At 43.3% G+C, this 16,174-nt stretch overlaps 1 protein-coding gene across 8 annotated transcripts in view; it reads left to right on the top strand.

Moving 5' to 3' along the window:
* The window catches only part of ttc14 (tetratricopeptide repeat domain 14), a 54,094-nt gene that overhangs the window by 14,626 nt on the left and 23,294 nt on the right, over positions 1–16,174 (top strand). For 2 of the 8 annotated variants that reach the window (XM_089001183.1, XM_089001185.1), the window contains one exon: positions 12–2,808. The exons of 5 other annotated variants lie outside the window; for them this stretch is intronic. In XM_089001183.1, coding sequence (XP_088857309.1) covers positions 12–828 — 817 coding nt within the window. In that variant the 3' untranslated portion in view covers positions 829–2,808. Of the gene's footprint in view, positions 1–11; positions 2,809–15,894; positions 16,142–16,174 lie in introns of those variants that run through there. One more of the 8 variants, XR_016115583.1, reaches the window with a different exon arrangement.

A 16,174-nucleotide genomic window follows, 5' to 3' on the forward strand; every position in this document is an offset into this window, starting at 1 on the left:
CTTTTTGTCAGGATGAAAAGAAAACAAAAAAGGTCGACCTCTTCCTCCTGGTCCTCCGGGAAATCGTCCACCTCATCGTCTTCGTCCTCCTCGCGCCGGAGAGCCAAAAAAAAGAAAAAGAAAAAGAGGAAATTGTCGCGAGGAAGCAAACGCAGCGGCGGCGGCAGGCGCAGGAGTGACGACAGGAAGCGTGTAAGGAAGAAGAAAGGGAAAGACGATGACGAGGAACCGGAATGGTACCCGGAACCTCCCGATACCTCCGCCACCTTTCTCGACCAAAAGACGTGGGAGGATTTCGGTGCTGCCGCCGAGGGAGAGCCCAAAGAAGTCGACGGCCCGAGGATCTGTCTCTATTCTTTGTCGCCATCCTCAAACGACGGCGCCTTCGAGTGGCCGTCGCGCCCCACGAGGGAAACCGAGGACGGCCCAGAAAGACGGAGGCTGAGCATAAGTTTGGGCCGAGAAGACGGAAGATGGACGGAGGAAAAACGAAACACCGCAGAACCCCAACGAAGTAGCTTCGACGAGAGGATGCACTTAGTTTCCTGCTCCTTGTCCGATTCGTCTTATTCCAGAAAATTAGCGCCAGGGAAAGATTTTTGCCGGCGCAATTCCCTTCCAGTTAACGAAGATCAAATGCCGTCGAAGAGCGACACCCGTCAGGGAAACGTATCTCGACTCGGAGCTGAGCAGGAGGAAGAGATTTCGCTCCCCGAAGGAAGGTCCAAAGAAGATCTTCCGGCAAACCTCTTGGACATCTTCCACCAGATTGCCAAATTCCAGAAAGAGAAAGGCATCGAACCCAAAAAATCGACAAATTCTAATTGAAATGGCGGAGACGGAAACAAAATCTGCCACGGTTTGAGCCAATCAAAAGGTACCAAAACCTGAACAGGTGAAAGTCGCCAAAATCGGTGCCAAGTCTCACCCTTAAAGCTTCCAATTCAATTACCGTTTCGTTTAGCAGCAAAAACTAAACAATCCGGGTGGTTCTCTGAAAATATGATCCAATAGAATGTTCAAACATTTTGAGAGTCACTATTTTTCCCCCCAAATTGGCACATAATCACCAGATTCCACTACCAGAACAACTGTTGATGCGTAGTCAGAGGTGCAGTGTCCTATGTCAGCAGGACACGTTGCACACACGGAAGACCCGCTCTTTTACTGGAAGTCCATGGAAGCAATGTTCCCTCACCTATTTATGTTGGCCACACAGGTGTTGTGCACACCGGCCTCTTCGGTGCCTTGTGAGAGGATCTTCTCAAAGGCGGGGGAAATTGCCGGGAAAAAAAATACACTGAAAATCAAAACGCTGGAGAAACTTTTTTTTTTTTTAATAAAAATCCAATTACAATGAGTCCATTGTCATTCACAACACTTTTACTTAGGCATTCAGACAGATGTTCACTTAATTTATCAAATGCGACTCGAATAACAAAGATTTTTTATGAAATTACGTATATGTAAAAATATATAATCCATGACAGAGTAAACTTCGTGTCGAACTCGGAATAATGATATCATGGTAAATTAAACGAAATAATTTTTTTTTGGTACGCGGTTCTTTTTTGTATTCCTGGCGTGTTTTTGTGTGTGAAGTGAATAAGGAAGTTGTCGAATCAACATGATCCTCAATCGTCACGACGCGTAACATTACACCAATTATTCGTTATTGAGAGCCACCCGTTTTTCGAACTTACTTTCGTACTTATTTCTATATATTTTTAACGTGTTTGATGCTGTGTTGCCTAGCGTCCCAATATAAAACAAATGACTACCGCGACGTTCAACAGTTTATGAAGAACAAATGGCTGAGTGACCAACCTTAAATTATTCATAAGACACGGCAGGAAATGATTTCAAACAAATCATTTTGATTTGTGAAGCATATGTCACACTGCTACAGAATGTGCGACAGGTCATAAAGCAGCGGTGACGTCACGACTATACGAACATGGCGGCACAAAAAAGACTTAGACAAAGCAAGTCTTCTCTCATTCCTTCGACATGACATTGGCGACGAAGATGGACTTCTACATAGTTCCTCGCGCTGCCCGGTGAGCCACCAGTCCCGTGGTCCCGCTGGTATGACTCTAACACGACGTCGCTGACGGTGATCGGACTACACGAGGCAAGCGACGCACAGCTAACGGCTATGCTGGTGCACAGCTTGGGTAGTGAGGGGCAGCGCATTTTTTGGAACCTTGGTCCCAGGCAAACATACGAAGAATGCGTCGTTTTATTGGACAGACATTTTGCCCCCCACCCGAAGAGCGTGATAGTCCGGCGGATTGCCTTCCGTCAATGACGTCAACGCACAGGCGAGTCGGTACACCACTACGATGCCGACTTGCGATGCTTCCCGGGCCTTGTAAATTCGGCCGTTTAGAAGAGGATATGATACTGACTTTCCTGTCACACATCCGAGAACACCGGCGCCTTGAAGAGCGTGGCAAACCACCCGTGCCTGTGGGGCCATAGCCTCATCCAGAGCCTCGGCCAGCTCGCGTTCGCCTTCGCCCTCGGTATTTGGGCAATTACATCACTGACTTCTAATGTTTAGACCCTAGCCAGCGCTTAACCTATTTTGTGGCAGAATAACCCACAAGGCTAAGCGGTCTACCCGGTCTACCCGGTGTCCCTTGTTGAAAGATTTTGTTGAGTGTGTGTGTGTATGTGGGGCAAAAGACATGATTGGGGAAATTTAATGATTGATGTCACCTGCGAGCTGATCATGTGATACCCGGAAATTGTGAAGCCTTTTTAAGAGCATGCGCAGAATAAAAATGTTTGTCGAGTTCCCAGGCCAATGATTGACACGGTTGTGCATCATTTTTCTCTCGTGAGTATTATCAATCGCTACGAAAAGTTACCATTTTGGTTACTGTTAAAACGCGAGGACTGCTGCCAGAATGACTAGCGCAACAGGTTATGGGCCCAGGACCACAGGCCAAAGATAGTTTAGACTTTTGTTCGATGAGAAAAACTGAGCTCTGGGAGACGAGGTTCCTAGCGCACATGTAGTTGCGAGGCCTCTGCGACGTTATTTTGGGCGTCCCGAACATTGAGGAAGACAGAAAAGAAGCTCTCGCCAAAGACAAGGCTAAGAATGGAGAGGCATATGCAGAGTTGGTGCAATGTTTGGACAATAAGAGCCTATCGCTGGTCATGAGGGATGCAAAACGTGACTGGAGAAGAGCACTGGAGATTCTTCGTGAGCATTATGCTGGAGAGGACAAACCACGGGTGGTTTGTATTGCGAACTTTCCTCACTCCGAAAAGGCAGCTATGAGACAGTCACAGACTGTTATCCGAGCAGAGACTGCATTCACCTCATTAAGAAGAGCAGAAGAGCACATTAGCGACGGGCTTCAGATATCCATGGGGCTAAAGGGGCTTCCTGACTCTAACAAACCATTCGTTGTGCACGTCACCCAATCTAATGACAGAATGACTTTCGGAGAATTCAAAACTAAGCTAAGGAGTTTTGAGAATACTGAAAAGTACGGAAAAGGTGATCAGAGTGCCAAGAAGACAATGTAATAAAAACCAGCGGGAGTACAAAACCGCATGGGAGAGGGAGAGGAAGGAAAATTGACCTGGCTGATATTGAATGCTACATGCGGTAAAAGAGGGCACATGGCCATGACATGTCTTCTCAGAGAGGAAAGAAGGTGGGACACGCCACATCAAGGCCGATGAGGACGAGGCCCCGACGTCATGAAGTGAGCTGCTGACGAGATAGAGTCAGAGCACACATTCTTCTTCAATTTAAATGACCATCCGACAAGTGGAAACAAGAAAGGCTTTATGGTCGACAGTGGCGCCACAGCACATATGGTCAACGACGCCATAAAGTTGAAAACAGTCGACAAGAGCTTCAAACCCGAGGACCACATCATTGAGCTCGCAGACGGAACTAAGGTGAGCGGAATGGCAAAGATGAAAGGAGAGGCTGAGGTCTATTTGCTGGACAGCGAGGGACGACGCGTGAAGACGAGACTTAAAGGACAACCGACGTCACTTTTTTTTTGTTTTTTAACTGACACCAGAAAAACGTTTTATAGCATCTAAAATACCCAAAACATGCAGTATGATATTTTTAGTCAAATGCAAAACACCAATAAAAATGACTTAAAGTGTCTAAAATCTGCAAAAAATTGAGCTGCGAATTGGGCATTTTCAGAAAGTCCCGCCCCCCTTACGTGACGTCATGCCAAGACGTCTTGCATTGCTTGTGAATCAAAACAATGGCTTCAGATTCGGAGAATACGCTTTCTTGTTACACATCCAGTTATGAATATGATTCAAATAGTCCTGATGAGCGAAGCATACATGTTTGCAATCGATTAAAGAATTTATTTGGGCCATTTTGAGGCAAACGGGCGGGTGGGAATGTCTCACCCAGGAAGAGGCAGAAAAATGGCGGCCAGCTCCGGTGAGGAATGAATCAGCTCATTTCGACAGGCTAATACTATCTTTCCATGGAGTTTGCCTCCATCTGCTGGCGGCTTTTGGGTGTAAGACATGTTTTTTTTAAAAAACAGATGGTGAGTATAGTTTTGCTTTTTTGATTGTTGCTGTACTGATGACCATTTTCTGTTTGGGAGCCTTTTATTGAGCGAGTTGCTTGTTCTGTAGCCACAAAGGGACATAAGTCTTCTTGTGCCGGTCCCAAGCCCGGATAAATACAGAGGGTTGTGTCAGGAAGGGCATCCGACGTAAAAGCTGGGCCAAAACAAACATGCGTATCCTACCTCTGAAGATGGAGGTTACTGATTCGCTGTGGTGACCCCTTGAAGGGATAAGCCGAAAGGAAAAGAAGTACAGCAAAATACATTGACGTGATGGAAAGACGCTACAATGCGTCTTTTTTACGGTGAGGAGGCGGTCCTTTTCTGACGTCACGTACGGACTCGTCACCAACTCAAAAACAAGACTTCCTGAATGTTCAGCGCGAGTCTTAAAAGGTAAAATATAGCTATATGCGGTGGAATCTTAAAATACGCCCAGTAGAAGTCATTTGAAGCCATTTTACAAATTATGGACACAACTTGTCCGGAGACGCCGGTTGTCCTTTAATCAAGCACTCTACATCCCAGCTTTTCCGCAGAACATCTTCTCCGTCAAAGCAGCAACAGCAAGTGGAGCAGAGGTCCGCTTCAAAGACGGTGATGATTGGTTAGTCCACAAGGATGGGACAAAATTCAAAATGGAGATCTTTGGTAGAATGTATTACCTAAACACAATAGAAGAGCAAAATGTTGATGAAGCATATGGTTGTTATGATATCCAAACTTGGCACAAAATACTGGGTCATTGTAACTTCAAAGATGTTGCTAAATTAAAAAAAGTGGTTAAAGGAATGTCTATTGGAGGGAAACACAAGCCTAATCAAAACTGAAATGTGCACACAGGGCAAGCTGACACAGAGCAGGAACAGACATGCAGATGCTAAAGCTGCAACTGTGCTACAGCCAGTGCATACAGACCTGTGCGGTCCTATAGAACAGACAGATAGAAATGGCTACAGGTACTCGATAGCATTCACTGATGACCACAGTGGGATGATTTTTCCATATTTTATTAAGGCAAAGGCTGACACGACAAAGACTACAGAAAAATTCATAGCCGATCTAGCCCCATATGGAAAAATAAAATGCATCCGATCCGACAACGGCACAGAGTTCACTGGGCAAGAGTTTCAATCTTTACTGGGATAAGGCATGAGACGAGTGCACCCTACTCGCCCCATCAAAATGGTACTGCCGAGAGAGGTTGGCGAACACTATTTGAGATGTCTAGATGCATGCTGTTGGAAAGTAACCTTCCCAAGCAACTATGGACATATGCTGTACAAATGGCCGCTCAAATTCGCAACAGATGCTACAGTAAGCGGCTACAGCAGACACCTTACCAGGCTTTTACAGGAAAGGCACCCAACTTTTCTAACATGCAAATATTTGGCTGTGAATGTTACGTTTATAAACAGGACAAAAAGAAGTTAGATTCCAGATGTGAGAAGGGAATTTTCGTAGGCCATGATAAGTATAGTCCAGCCTATAATGTGTACTACCCCGAGACAAGGAAAGTCCTGAGACATAGACTAGTGAAATTTTTAATGAAAAACAACACAGATGGCCAAACTCAAACGGGTTGTGACTTGTGTGACGATATTCAGAGTTACAGTAAAGTACCCCTCAAGGAAATCAAACAGAGTCAAGATCAACTTGAGATAAGCAAAGAACCCAGTGCTGAAGAGACAGTAGAAACAGGCAATATTCAGACAGAACAGGGAAGGAGGTTTTCTAAAAAACAAAAAAGGGCTCCAGAATATTTAAAGGAGTACATATGTAAAACTAAATGTGATGATGACAAAACCGAAACTATTGACTATTTCTACAAAGTAACTTATGGTGTACCTAGAACTGTTCGGTTCTAATTCTTGTTTCTCATCTGATTCGGTGTTCAACGAAGTTCTGTGATAAAAATATCAGCGAGGACGATAGATGGTGAACAAAAAGCTACTTTATTCTAGTGAAACAAAAAGAGAACATCTCTTGTTGGGCCGGGAAGCCAAGAGCACAAAGAGAAGCACAAAGAGCACAAAAAGAAAAAAAAAAAAGCGAGCCCTCCCGCTCAGACTAGTTTTAAACGTACACAGCAGCGATCTGTTGTCCAATCAGCTACGGACAAGTTTTGGAAGTCACACAGCAGCGATCTGTTGTCCAATCAGCTATGGGCAAGTTTGTTGGATTTTTATATATATATATATATATATATATATATATATATATATATATATATATATATATATATATATATATATATATATATATATATATATATATATATATATATAATTGTAAAGAGCAGTACATTGGGGAGACTCAACATTCAAAAAATTCTCAAAAAAAGACTTTATCAACATCGCAGGGATAATACAAGTGGGCCTCAATCGGCAGTACATTTGCACCTAAAAGCTAGCAACCACTCATTTGACAACAATGAGGTTAAAATCTTAGCCAAAGAACATCGATGGTTTGAAAGGGGGGTAAAAGAAGCGATTCTTATAAAACAACAAAATCCTTCATTAAACCGGTCTGGTGGGGTGAGGTTCAATTTGGATCGTTCATACAATAGCCTGCTTAGGCAAAACAGGTTAGGCAACATTCGTAATGCTGATGAGGTGATACCGGTGGGAGTGGGGGAAATGGGCCAGTCGTTAGTCAGGAATGTAGGAACAATCAGTGGGGCCACAGGGAGTGGTCCTCTGCTCCCCCAACCTGAGAGTAGGGACCTATCATAGCTGTGTCCGGCGCCGCCATGGCTGGACATTAGGGATATATAAATAGGGCCGATACGACCAGTCAGACTTTAGTTTGCTGACGAAGCCTCTTGCATAGGAGGTGAAACGTCCGAAACCTTCAAATTTGTACAGATTGGATTGGATTGGATTGGACTGGATATGCCTTTATTCGTCTCACAGTGGAGAAATTTACATTTCACAGCAGCAATGACAGCTGAAGAAACCTACCATGGCTCAACCGAGCCACCATAGGGAACATGTTTCTCGGTAAACATCAAAGTCAAAGTCAAAGTCAGCTTTATTGTCAAATATGCTAATATGCATGACATACAGCACAGATGAAATTAATGTCCTCTCGGACCCAGCGTGCAAGACATGCAAGGCACTTATAACGTGGCTAAAAAACATGGTTTATTTTCTATTTTATACAGTCCATCAACTAGCTTAGCACCATCGGCCAGCCACAGATCTTTTTCGAATTTTGTAGCTAACACTTGCATCTCCTTCAAAACTTGTGTGGGCACTAATTCACGTGTCTCTTGATTTATTAGATTGAGAACAGTCTAAGCAGCCTTCTTGGCAGCTGCATCTGCTCCACCGTTACCTGAGCTAATTCTGTCTTTAGCCCTTGTGTGTGCTGAACATTTGCATACAGCCACACTTTTTGGAAGGAGAATAGCTTTCAATAAGCCTCCCAATAAATCTGCATGTTCAACAGATTTTCCATTCGATGTAGTCATTCCTCTGCGGTTCCACTGAGCTGCAAAGTAGTGAAGTGTGGAAAACGCTATTGGCTGTCTGTAAAAATCGTCACTGTTTTTCCTTCCGCCCATTTACACGCTTCAGTCAATGCCACAATTTCTGCTGCTTGTGCTGAATGCGTGTTTGGTAATGAGCCATCAGCAATAATTTAATTTCACAACAGCATAGCCTACCCTGTTAGCCCCTGCATCTGACCTAGACGCAGAGCCGTCAACATACAGGTGGATGCTGTCAGGTAAAGGTGTGTCTTTCAAGTCTGGTCGTGGTTTGCAGTTCTCATTTATTCTGTCAACGCATGAATGTGGTTCTCCGTCAACAGGTAGAGGTAGAAGTGTCGCTGGGTTAATGCTATTGCACCTCTCAACGGTTATGTGTGGTTGTTCCAGCAAAGTTGTCATGATAGAAAAATGTTGTGCTGGTGACAAGAAAGTCATTTTCGTGCCTGTAATCAATAAGTCAACCGAGTGTGGTGCCATCAGCGTTGTGGGATGGAAAAGTACAAGTTCAGCTGACGACTGAACTGCCAACGCTACGGCACACACTGCTTTAACACACGCTGGAAGAGCTGCAGCCACTGGATCCGGTCTTTTAGAATAAAATGCAACTGGTCTCAGCTTTTGTCCATGCTTTTGTAACAAGACTGAAGTCATGTATTTGTCTTTGCAGTCAACTGTTTGAACAAAAGGTTTCTCATAGTCAGGCAAGGCCAAAACACTTGCATTGGCTATCAATTTTTTTAATTCTGTAAAGGCTGTAAGGCTCTCTTCAGTCCACTGAATAGAGTCTTTCAGTGACATTTCATCTTGGTATATAAGTGTCAATAATGGTTGAGTGACTTGTGCATAATGCGGAATCCAAGTTCTGCAATAATTACACAGTGCCAAAAACGTCATCATCTGTTTTTTCGTCTTAGGTCGAGGAACCTGCAAAATTGCCTGTTTTATTTTAGTTGTCAACTCTCTTCCCTTTCTTGACAAAAGATGTCCTAGAAAAACAACTTCTTTTTGGCAAAACTGTACCTTATACAAAGAAGCTTTATTACCTGTATTCGCTAAATATTGGAACAAAGCTATTGATACAGTCTCATTCTCGTCTTCAGTCGGTGAAGCAATTAAGATGTCGTCAACGTACAAAAGAATCTGAGAAGTCTCGGGCTGTTTAAAATCAGCAATACACGAATACATTTCTTGTGAAAAAAATTTTGGTGTAACGACTGAGTCTTCCCAATAGGGGACGTGTGTTCCAGTCCGCTCTTATCCTAAAACACATCTGGTCTTCTATAAGCAGCAAGGGTGGTGGAGAGTGAGTGGGGGAAAAGAGAGGGCAGCCGTTAGAGGAAGTGGTGGAGTGGACCCCGCGCGCAGATCCGCCCCCCTTTGACCTCTGACTCCCAAGCTCAAATTCCACAATCCACAGCTCGCCCCTACTCCCGCAGCGGTTAATTCTCTGTCCAGTAATGGCGATTTTAAGACTATGAGCTCCTTTGTCCTTTTAAGGCAGGAGGTACTTTATCAGCGGCCATCTTTGAAGACATAGCTTTTTCTTTCCAATCCGCTTGAATTGGTCAACATATGTGGAATCCTCATCATGTCAGAAAACATATTCAAAGCGTCCCCCGAATATGTTTTCACATCTACCCCACTTTTTTATATATTGAATTTCATACCCCGGTGAATTGGAGCTTTCTTTGAAAAAAAATTCACCCATTCTCTCAAATCCCCAATTTACCAACAAATTCCTTCTGTTAACTCTCTTCCAAAAAGACACACACCCACAGTGTTAATTCAAACACAAAGAACAAGGACAAAGACACCCACTGTGTTAGTCTCCAGCCACAAGACGCACTCACATACACAATGAATGCACATGCACACGCACGCACATGCACACACACTCACATGCACACACTAACGGTTCAAATGACTCCCTTGCCCCCACTTTTTTCTTTGTGACACAAAGAAACTTGTGTTTCACTATTCTAGCACAAATAAACCAGAATGAATGTATTAGTTTCACAGATAAAACAGTACCAATAGCAGCTGCGTTTTAAAATAACATAACGTCTGGATCAAAATTAAAAAATCTTTCAATTTTCCAATTTCTTCCCCAGCCCTCGCGCACAGTGAATTCCACCTCTCGTGAATTTTATTATTAGAACTCTACCGGTTTTACTCTACTTCTGCCGGCGGCGCGGTAAACCAGACGCATCCGACCTATATAAGCACCGGATCGTCGCGTGCACTAGTACTTCAGTGCACCTTGGGCCCGACTTATGGGGACGCGCCTGGCCCATTCATCAGAAATAGAACCCATAATCTGAACCGGGTCATAATCAGATGTAAGTTCCAATAAAGTCACGTTACCAGCACCCCAGATACGTGGATTAACATGAATAGGATACCCTCTGGCCATAAAAGGATCCCACAATACATTCAAACAATGGCTGCTTGCTAGTGTCACTCACCTAGCGAACTTCGTCGAACACAGCCATGTAGACAGTCAGCCAGAATGTCAGAAGGGCTCCACCGCGCCGATACGAGCAGTTGCTACCAAGAATCCACTTGTCTCCCGTGATAACTCACGGGCAAGCCCCACCGGATAGAAAAAAAAAACTCTCCGTCTCTCGTAGTCGTGGTGGCCCAGTTAAAAAGCAGGCTCGCCGAGAAGGACCGACTGTCCCCCCCGTCTCTTGCGGGGAAATTTAGCAAGTAGAGCCACCGGTAGCAGAACGCTACCGTCTCTTGTCAACTGAGGCACGCAGGTGGCACTCTTCAAACGCTCCAGACTGGCTGTTTGGCACGGGTTTCGTGCGCCAATTTATGTTTGGTTCTAATTCTTGTTTCTCATCTGGTTCGGTGTTCAACGAAGTTCTGTGATAAAAATATCAGCGAGGACGATAGATGGTGAACAAAAAGCTACTTTATTCTAGTGAAACAAAAAGAGAACATCTCTTGTTGGGACAGGAAGCCAAGAGCACAAAGAGCACAAAAAAGCGAGCCCTCCCGCTCACACTAGTTTTAAACGTACACAGCAGCGATCTGTTGTCCAATCAGCTACGGACAAGTATTGGAAGTCACACAGCAGCAATCTGTTGTCCAATCAGCTACGGGCAAGTTTGTTGGGAGAACATTTAGACTGAAACTTGATACTTGTTACATCCTGCTTTCAAAACTATTCAACTAATAAACTTCATACATCCATGTCGACTAAACTAAACATGCAATAACATAATATGTACTAAGCTAAACATGAAATAACGTAATATGTTTACTAATGTGCATAAGCACTCTATCAAGAACTTTTAAATTGGCTATGCCAGGGGGGCTCACACTTTTTCAGCATACGAGCTACTTATAAAAACTTCCAAGTCAAAATGATCTACCCACGACAAAAATGCAAAACATAATTATTTTCAAATGTTTTAAGGATTCTTTGTATGTACAATGTATGTTGATGTACCTTGCATAACTGAATAAGTCAATATTGCACAACACACATAATAACTACATATACATACCATAATAAATAACTATGAACATTTTTCGTAATTACCTGAGTTTACTTTGATGACTTGCACTGAATTGAATCAGCCATGGATGCATACTCCGGACAGTAGCTGCTGACAGCCAGCCTCAAGCACATTTCCAAATGTTCATCATTCATGGTGGAACAGTATTTGGACTTAATGATCTTCATGTAGGAAAAAGCCGACTCACATAAATAAGTGGAGCTGAATAATGCAGTCAAGGAGGTAGCACATTTCCTCATGTTGGGGTACTTTTCCTGTGTGAGTAAGTTACAGAACTTACAGAGCCCTGGACTTCAGCAGTGAGAACACTCACAATCTCCGATGTCTTTCCACATTTGCTGGGTTAAATCCTCAGCCGTGGCTACACAGCACCGTGTAACTGTATGTCTTGACAGCTGCAGAGCTTTGATTGAAGATAATATCTCTGCCTTATGTTTAAAGTCTCTGAACAAGGAGTCAGCTGCTTCAACGAATGCTTCTTTTACCATCTCTCCGTCTTGGAAGGACTTACTGATTTAACGATGGCATGACTCACCCGAACGATGCTTCGGTGGCGGCTATCGCTTTTGAAGTATGTTGAGTGAAAAATGACTGCTGTCCGGACATCTGGGATTTTAGTTCGTCCACCGTTCTCTTTCTTAGCTGGCTTTTCGGCGGGAAGTCAAAGTCGTATTTTCCATGAACAGTACGAAAATGCCGCTCCACATTTTCCCATTCCGTATGAAAGTAATATGTTTTGCCCCCTTACTTGATCCCGCTTTCTCACTCATTTTGATCACCATATGTTTTAGCAAGGGCTTAAAATCTGAGGTGACTAGCTGACTGAGCTGACTAGCTTGTAAATTTTGCTGCGTTTAGCGCCGTTGTTTACGCATGCACGGCGACCTAAAGGTAAAAATTCAGTTGTCATCTGAATGGTTGCCCTGTATGTCAATCAAGTGACGGAACGTTTGATAGGCTGACAAATGTTTTTTTTACTGTCACGCTGCGATCGACCAGTAGATCGCGATCGACGTAATGAGCACCCCTGGGCTCTGCAATCTGAAAAGTCAAAAATGTGGACTACTGCAATGGAAGAGGAGATGGAATCCCTCACAGAAAATGAGACATACGGTGAAAGAAAACCCAGCTGGATCTGAGACTTGTAAAGCCAGATTTGTGGCAAAAGGATTTGGTCAAGTGGAAGGAATTGACTACAGAGAGACATTTTTGCCGACAGCTAACATGACTTCCATTCGAGCACTGATGCAGGTGGCTGTGCAGGAAGATCTCACCCTTCACCAAATGGACGTGAAGATTGCATATCTCCATGCCCCAATGGACTGTGAATTATATGTGGAGCAACCTGAAGGTTTTGAGACCAGGTCACAAACAGGAGAACATTTGATATGTAAGCTCAACAAATCACTGTATGGCTTAAAGCAGTCAAGGCGTAACTGGAACAAATAATCACCTCATAAAGAATGGTTTCATACAAAATGATGCTGATCACCGTGTTTACTGCAGAGAATCCGAAAATGAAAAAGTTATTTTGTTACTGTGGGTGGATGACTTAATCATTGCGGAGAGTAACGATACCCTACTCAGTGAAGTAAAAGAAATGCTTAAAAGAAGGTTCAAAATGAAATATATGGGTCCACTTCGACACTTCCCATGTATCGATTTTAAACAAAGTAAAGGAGAGACCAAAATAACTCAAAAGAAACACATTGAGAGAATGTTGAGAAAATTTGGAATGGCTGAGTGCAAAGTAAGAAGCACCCCTTGTGAACAGAAATTGGACTTTAACAGTGAGGGTAACTCATCAGGGTACAGAGAGATAGTGGGCAGCGTAATATACATAATGACATGTAGCAGACCTGATTTAAGCTGGGTCGTTAGCAAACTCTCACAACATCTAGCTCTAGGGCAGGGGTGGGCAAACTTTTTGACTCACGGGCCGCATTGGGTTCTAAAATTTGACAGAGGAGCATTTGGAGGGAGTGTTTGGGCCGGAAATACTAAACCTAAAGCATTAAAGGACGACCGACGCCACCGGACAAGTTATGTCCATAATTTATAAAATCACTTCAAATGACTTCGACTGAGCGTATTTTACAAAGATTCCACAGCATATAGCTATAGTTTAAGTTTTAAGACTTGCGCTGAATATTCATGAAGTCTTGTTTTCGAGTTGATGACGACCCCCATGTGACGTCATGTTTGGACCGCCCCTGACCGAGAAAGCGACACACAATGCATTTTGGGTACTTTGTTTGGTCTGAAAACTTCGTGTTGATCCGTGTTGATGGTGAAATTAGAAAGAAAACACATAAATACTGCGATGGTGAATCGTTGTGTGTTGCACCAAGACAACTATTTGATATTCGCTGACATAAATTCGCAGCTGACAAATCAGCCCATTTCCAACGGAGCTTGGGCGCAATCTTCTGCATTTTCTGGGTGCTACATTGCTGTCATTGACGGCTCGAATTGATATGGGAGGACTCCTTGAATCAATTGCAAACATTTATGCTTTCCTCTTTAGAACTATTTGAATCATATTCATAACTGGATGAGTAACAAGAAAACATCTTCTCTGACTCTGAAGCCATTGTTTTGATTCTCGATCAAAGGCAAGACGTCTTGGCGTGACGTCACGAACAGGGGGGTGGGACCTTCTGAAACTGACCATTTGAAGTGATTCATTTGAAGTCATTTTTATTTGTGTTTTTCATTTAACTAAAAATATCAGCCTGCCTGATTTGGGTATTTTAGATGCTATAAAACGTTTTTCTGATGTCAGTGGCAAACAAAAACAAAAAATGGTGCCGGTTGTCCTTTAAATGTAGTATGTACAAACCTCATAGCACAGTAAGAACACTACAACCCAATTTATTAACTGTCTTTCAAATGTGAAAAATATCCCTGATCAGTTAATAAATTTGTCTCAAGGAATATGGCGTTTACATACTATTTCGCAGATACTTGGAGGAGGAAATGGAAATAGATTAAAATAAGTTTCCATCGAAGGGGCAAAGTTAAAGAAATCACCATTTATTGAAAAATGGAATCACTTTCAAAATTCAAAACATATTATTACACAACGAAATATTCAAGCTCAATAATACCTACTTGTGTTAAATTCCGCCAAATCACAGATGGATTGTCCTGACCGCGCGTTCAACAAACTCAAAAACTCACTGACGCCCTCGCCTACACGCATAAACAAAACACGTGTACCGTCGCCGAGCACACAAACATAGACTACCTGCAGTTGAAATTTGCATACTCGGCACGGCAGCCAATCAGAAGCCTGCTTCTTTCTTCCGGACTTTCGCAAGCGTTATAAAGTCGTGCAATTGCATGTCATTTTCCAAAATAGATGCACAGAACCTCAGACCAGAAGAAAGATTCAAAAGAAGCTAACAACATATGTGACGCTAAAAAACGTAAATTTACATTAAACCGTGACTGTAAAGCACAGGTGTCAAAGTCAAGGCCCGCGGGCCAAATCCGGGCCGCCACATCATTTTTTTCGGCCCGCGACAGCAAATCAAACTTGTTAAATTCCATGGTGATTGCTAAAATCTGAGCCAAAATTTCATATTTTTGGATGTCAACCACAATAAAAGTCATTATTCTTGACTTCAGATTTGAAAACGAGTTATTCATTAATTTGCCGTGTGCTCTATATTATATATATTTTAAGGGATTTAAACATTCTAATGGGTTCCCCAAATTCATAACGGCCCTCGAGAGGAAACCATAACTACAATGTGGCCCGCGGCAAAAAATGACTTTGACACCCCTGCTGTAAAGTGTACGTGAGACTTATGAAAGGGGCTTAGTGGCTCGTAGGAAGCAATGCAAACGTTGCATTGTACACCGCAATGACAATCGACTACTGCAGCAAAATCTACAGCCATGCACATTTACCGTAAATTAAGCAAGGTAGCATTTGTAGTAGGTGCATTCTTGATTTAAAAAAAAACTTTATACTTTGTTACAATGTTTTTTTAATGTGATTAGTTGTCTCTTTGTGCTTCAAGTTGTGAAAAAGGGGACAGGCAACTTTTCAGTTATCTGCCCTGTTGTTCGCTAACTTTTTGTCATGAGTTTTAGACACTGTTTGTACTATAATTTGGGCAAATTCGGCGGGCCGGATTAAAAAGCCTAATGGGCCGTATGTGGCCCGCGGGCCGTAGTTTGCCCATGGCTGGGCTAGAGGCTCATCCAGAGCCTCGGCCAGCTCGCGTTCGCCTTCACCCTCTGTATTTGGACAATTACATCACTGACTTCTAATTTTCAGACTCCGGCCCACACACGGCTGCGCACTCGGCCCGGATACGGCAATGAATGACGGTCCAGAAATGGCCCGGATCTGGCAACTGCAATGTGTGCCAGATCCGGCCCGCATCTGGCCCGCATTGAATAACCAGATCTGGCCCGACTCCAGCGCGACGCCGGGCCAGAGCAGGCTCCTGATGTCAGCCTTAATTCAACCTTAACTGAACCATTTCTTTCATGAGCCATATTTCACCCTTATTTAAAAAAAGGCAAAAACAATTGTTATAAAAATATTTTATTGT

This window comes from Hippocampus bargibanti, linkage group LG07 (assembly GCF_051943395.1).
Source record: "Hippocampus bargibanti isolate YZ-2025 linkage group LG07, ASM5194339v1, whole genome shotgun sequence".
NCBI lineage: Eukaryota > Metazoa > Chordata > Actinopteri > Syngnathiformes > Syngnathidae > Hippocampus > Hippocampus bargibanti.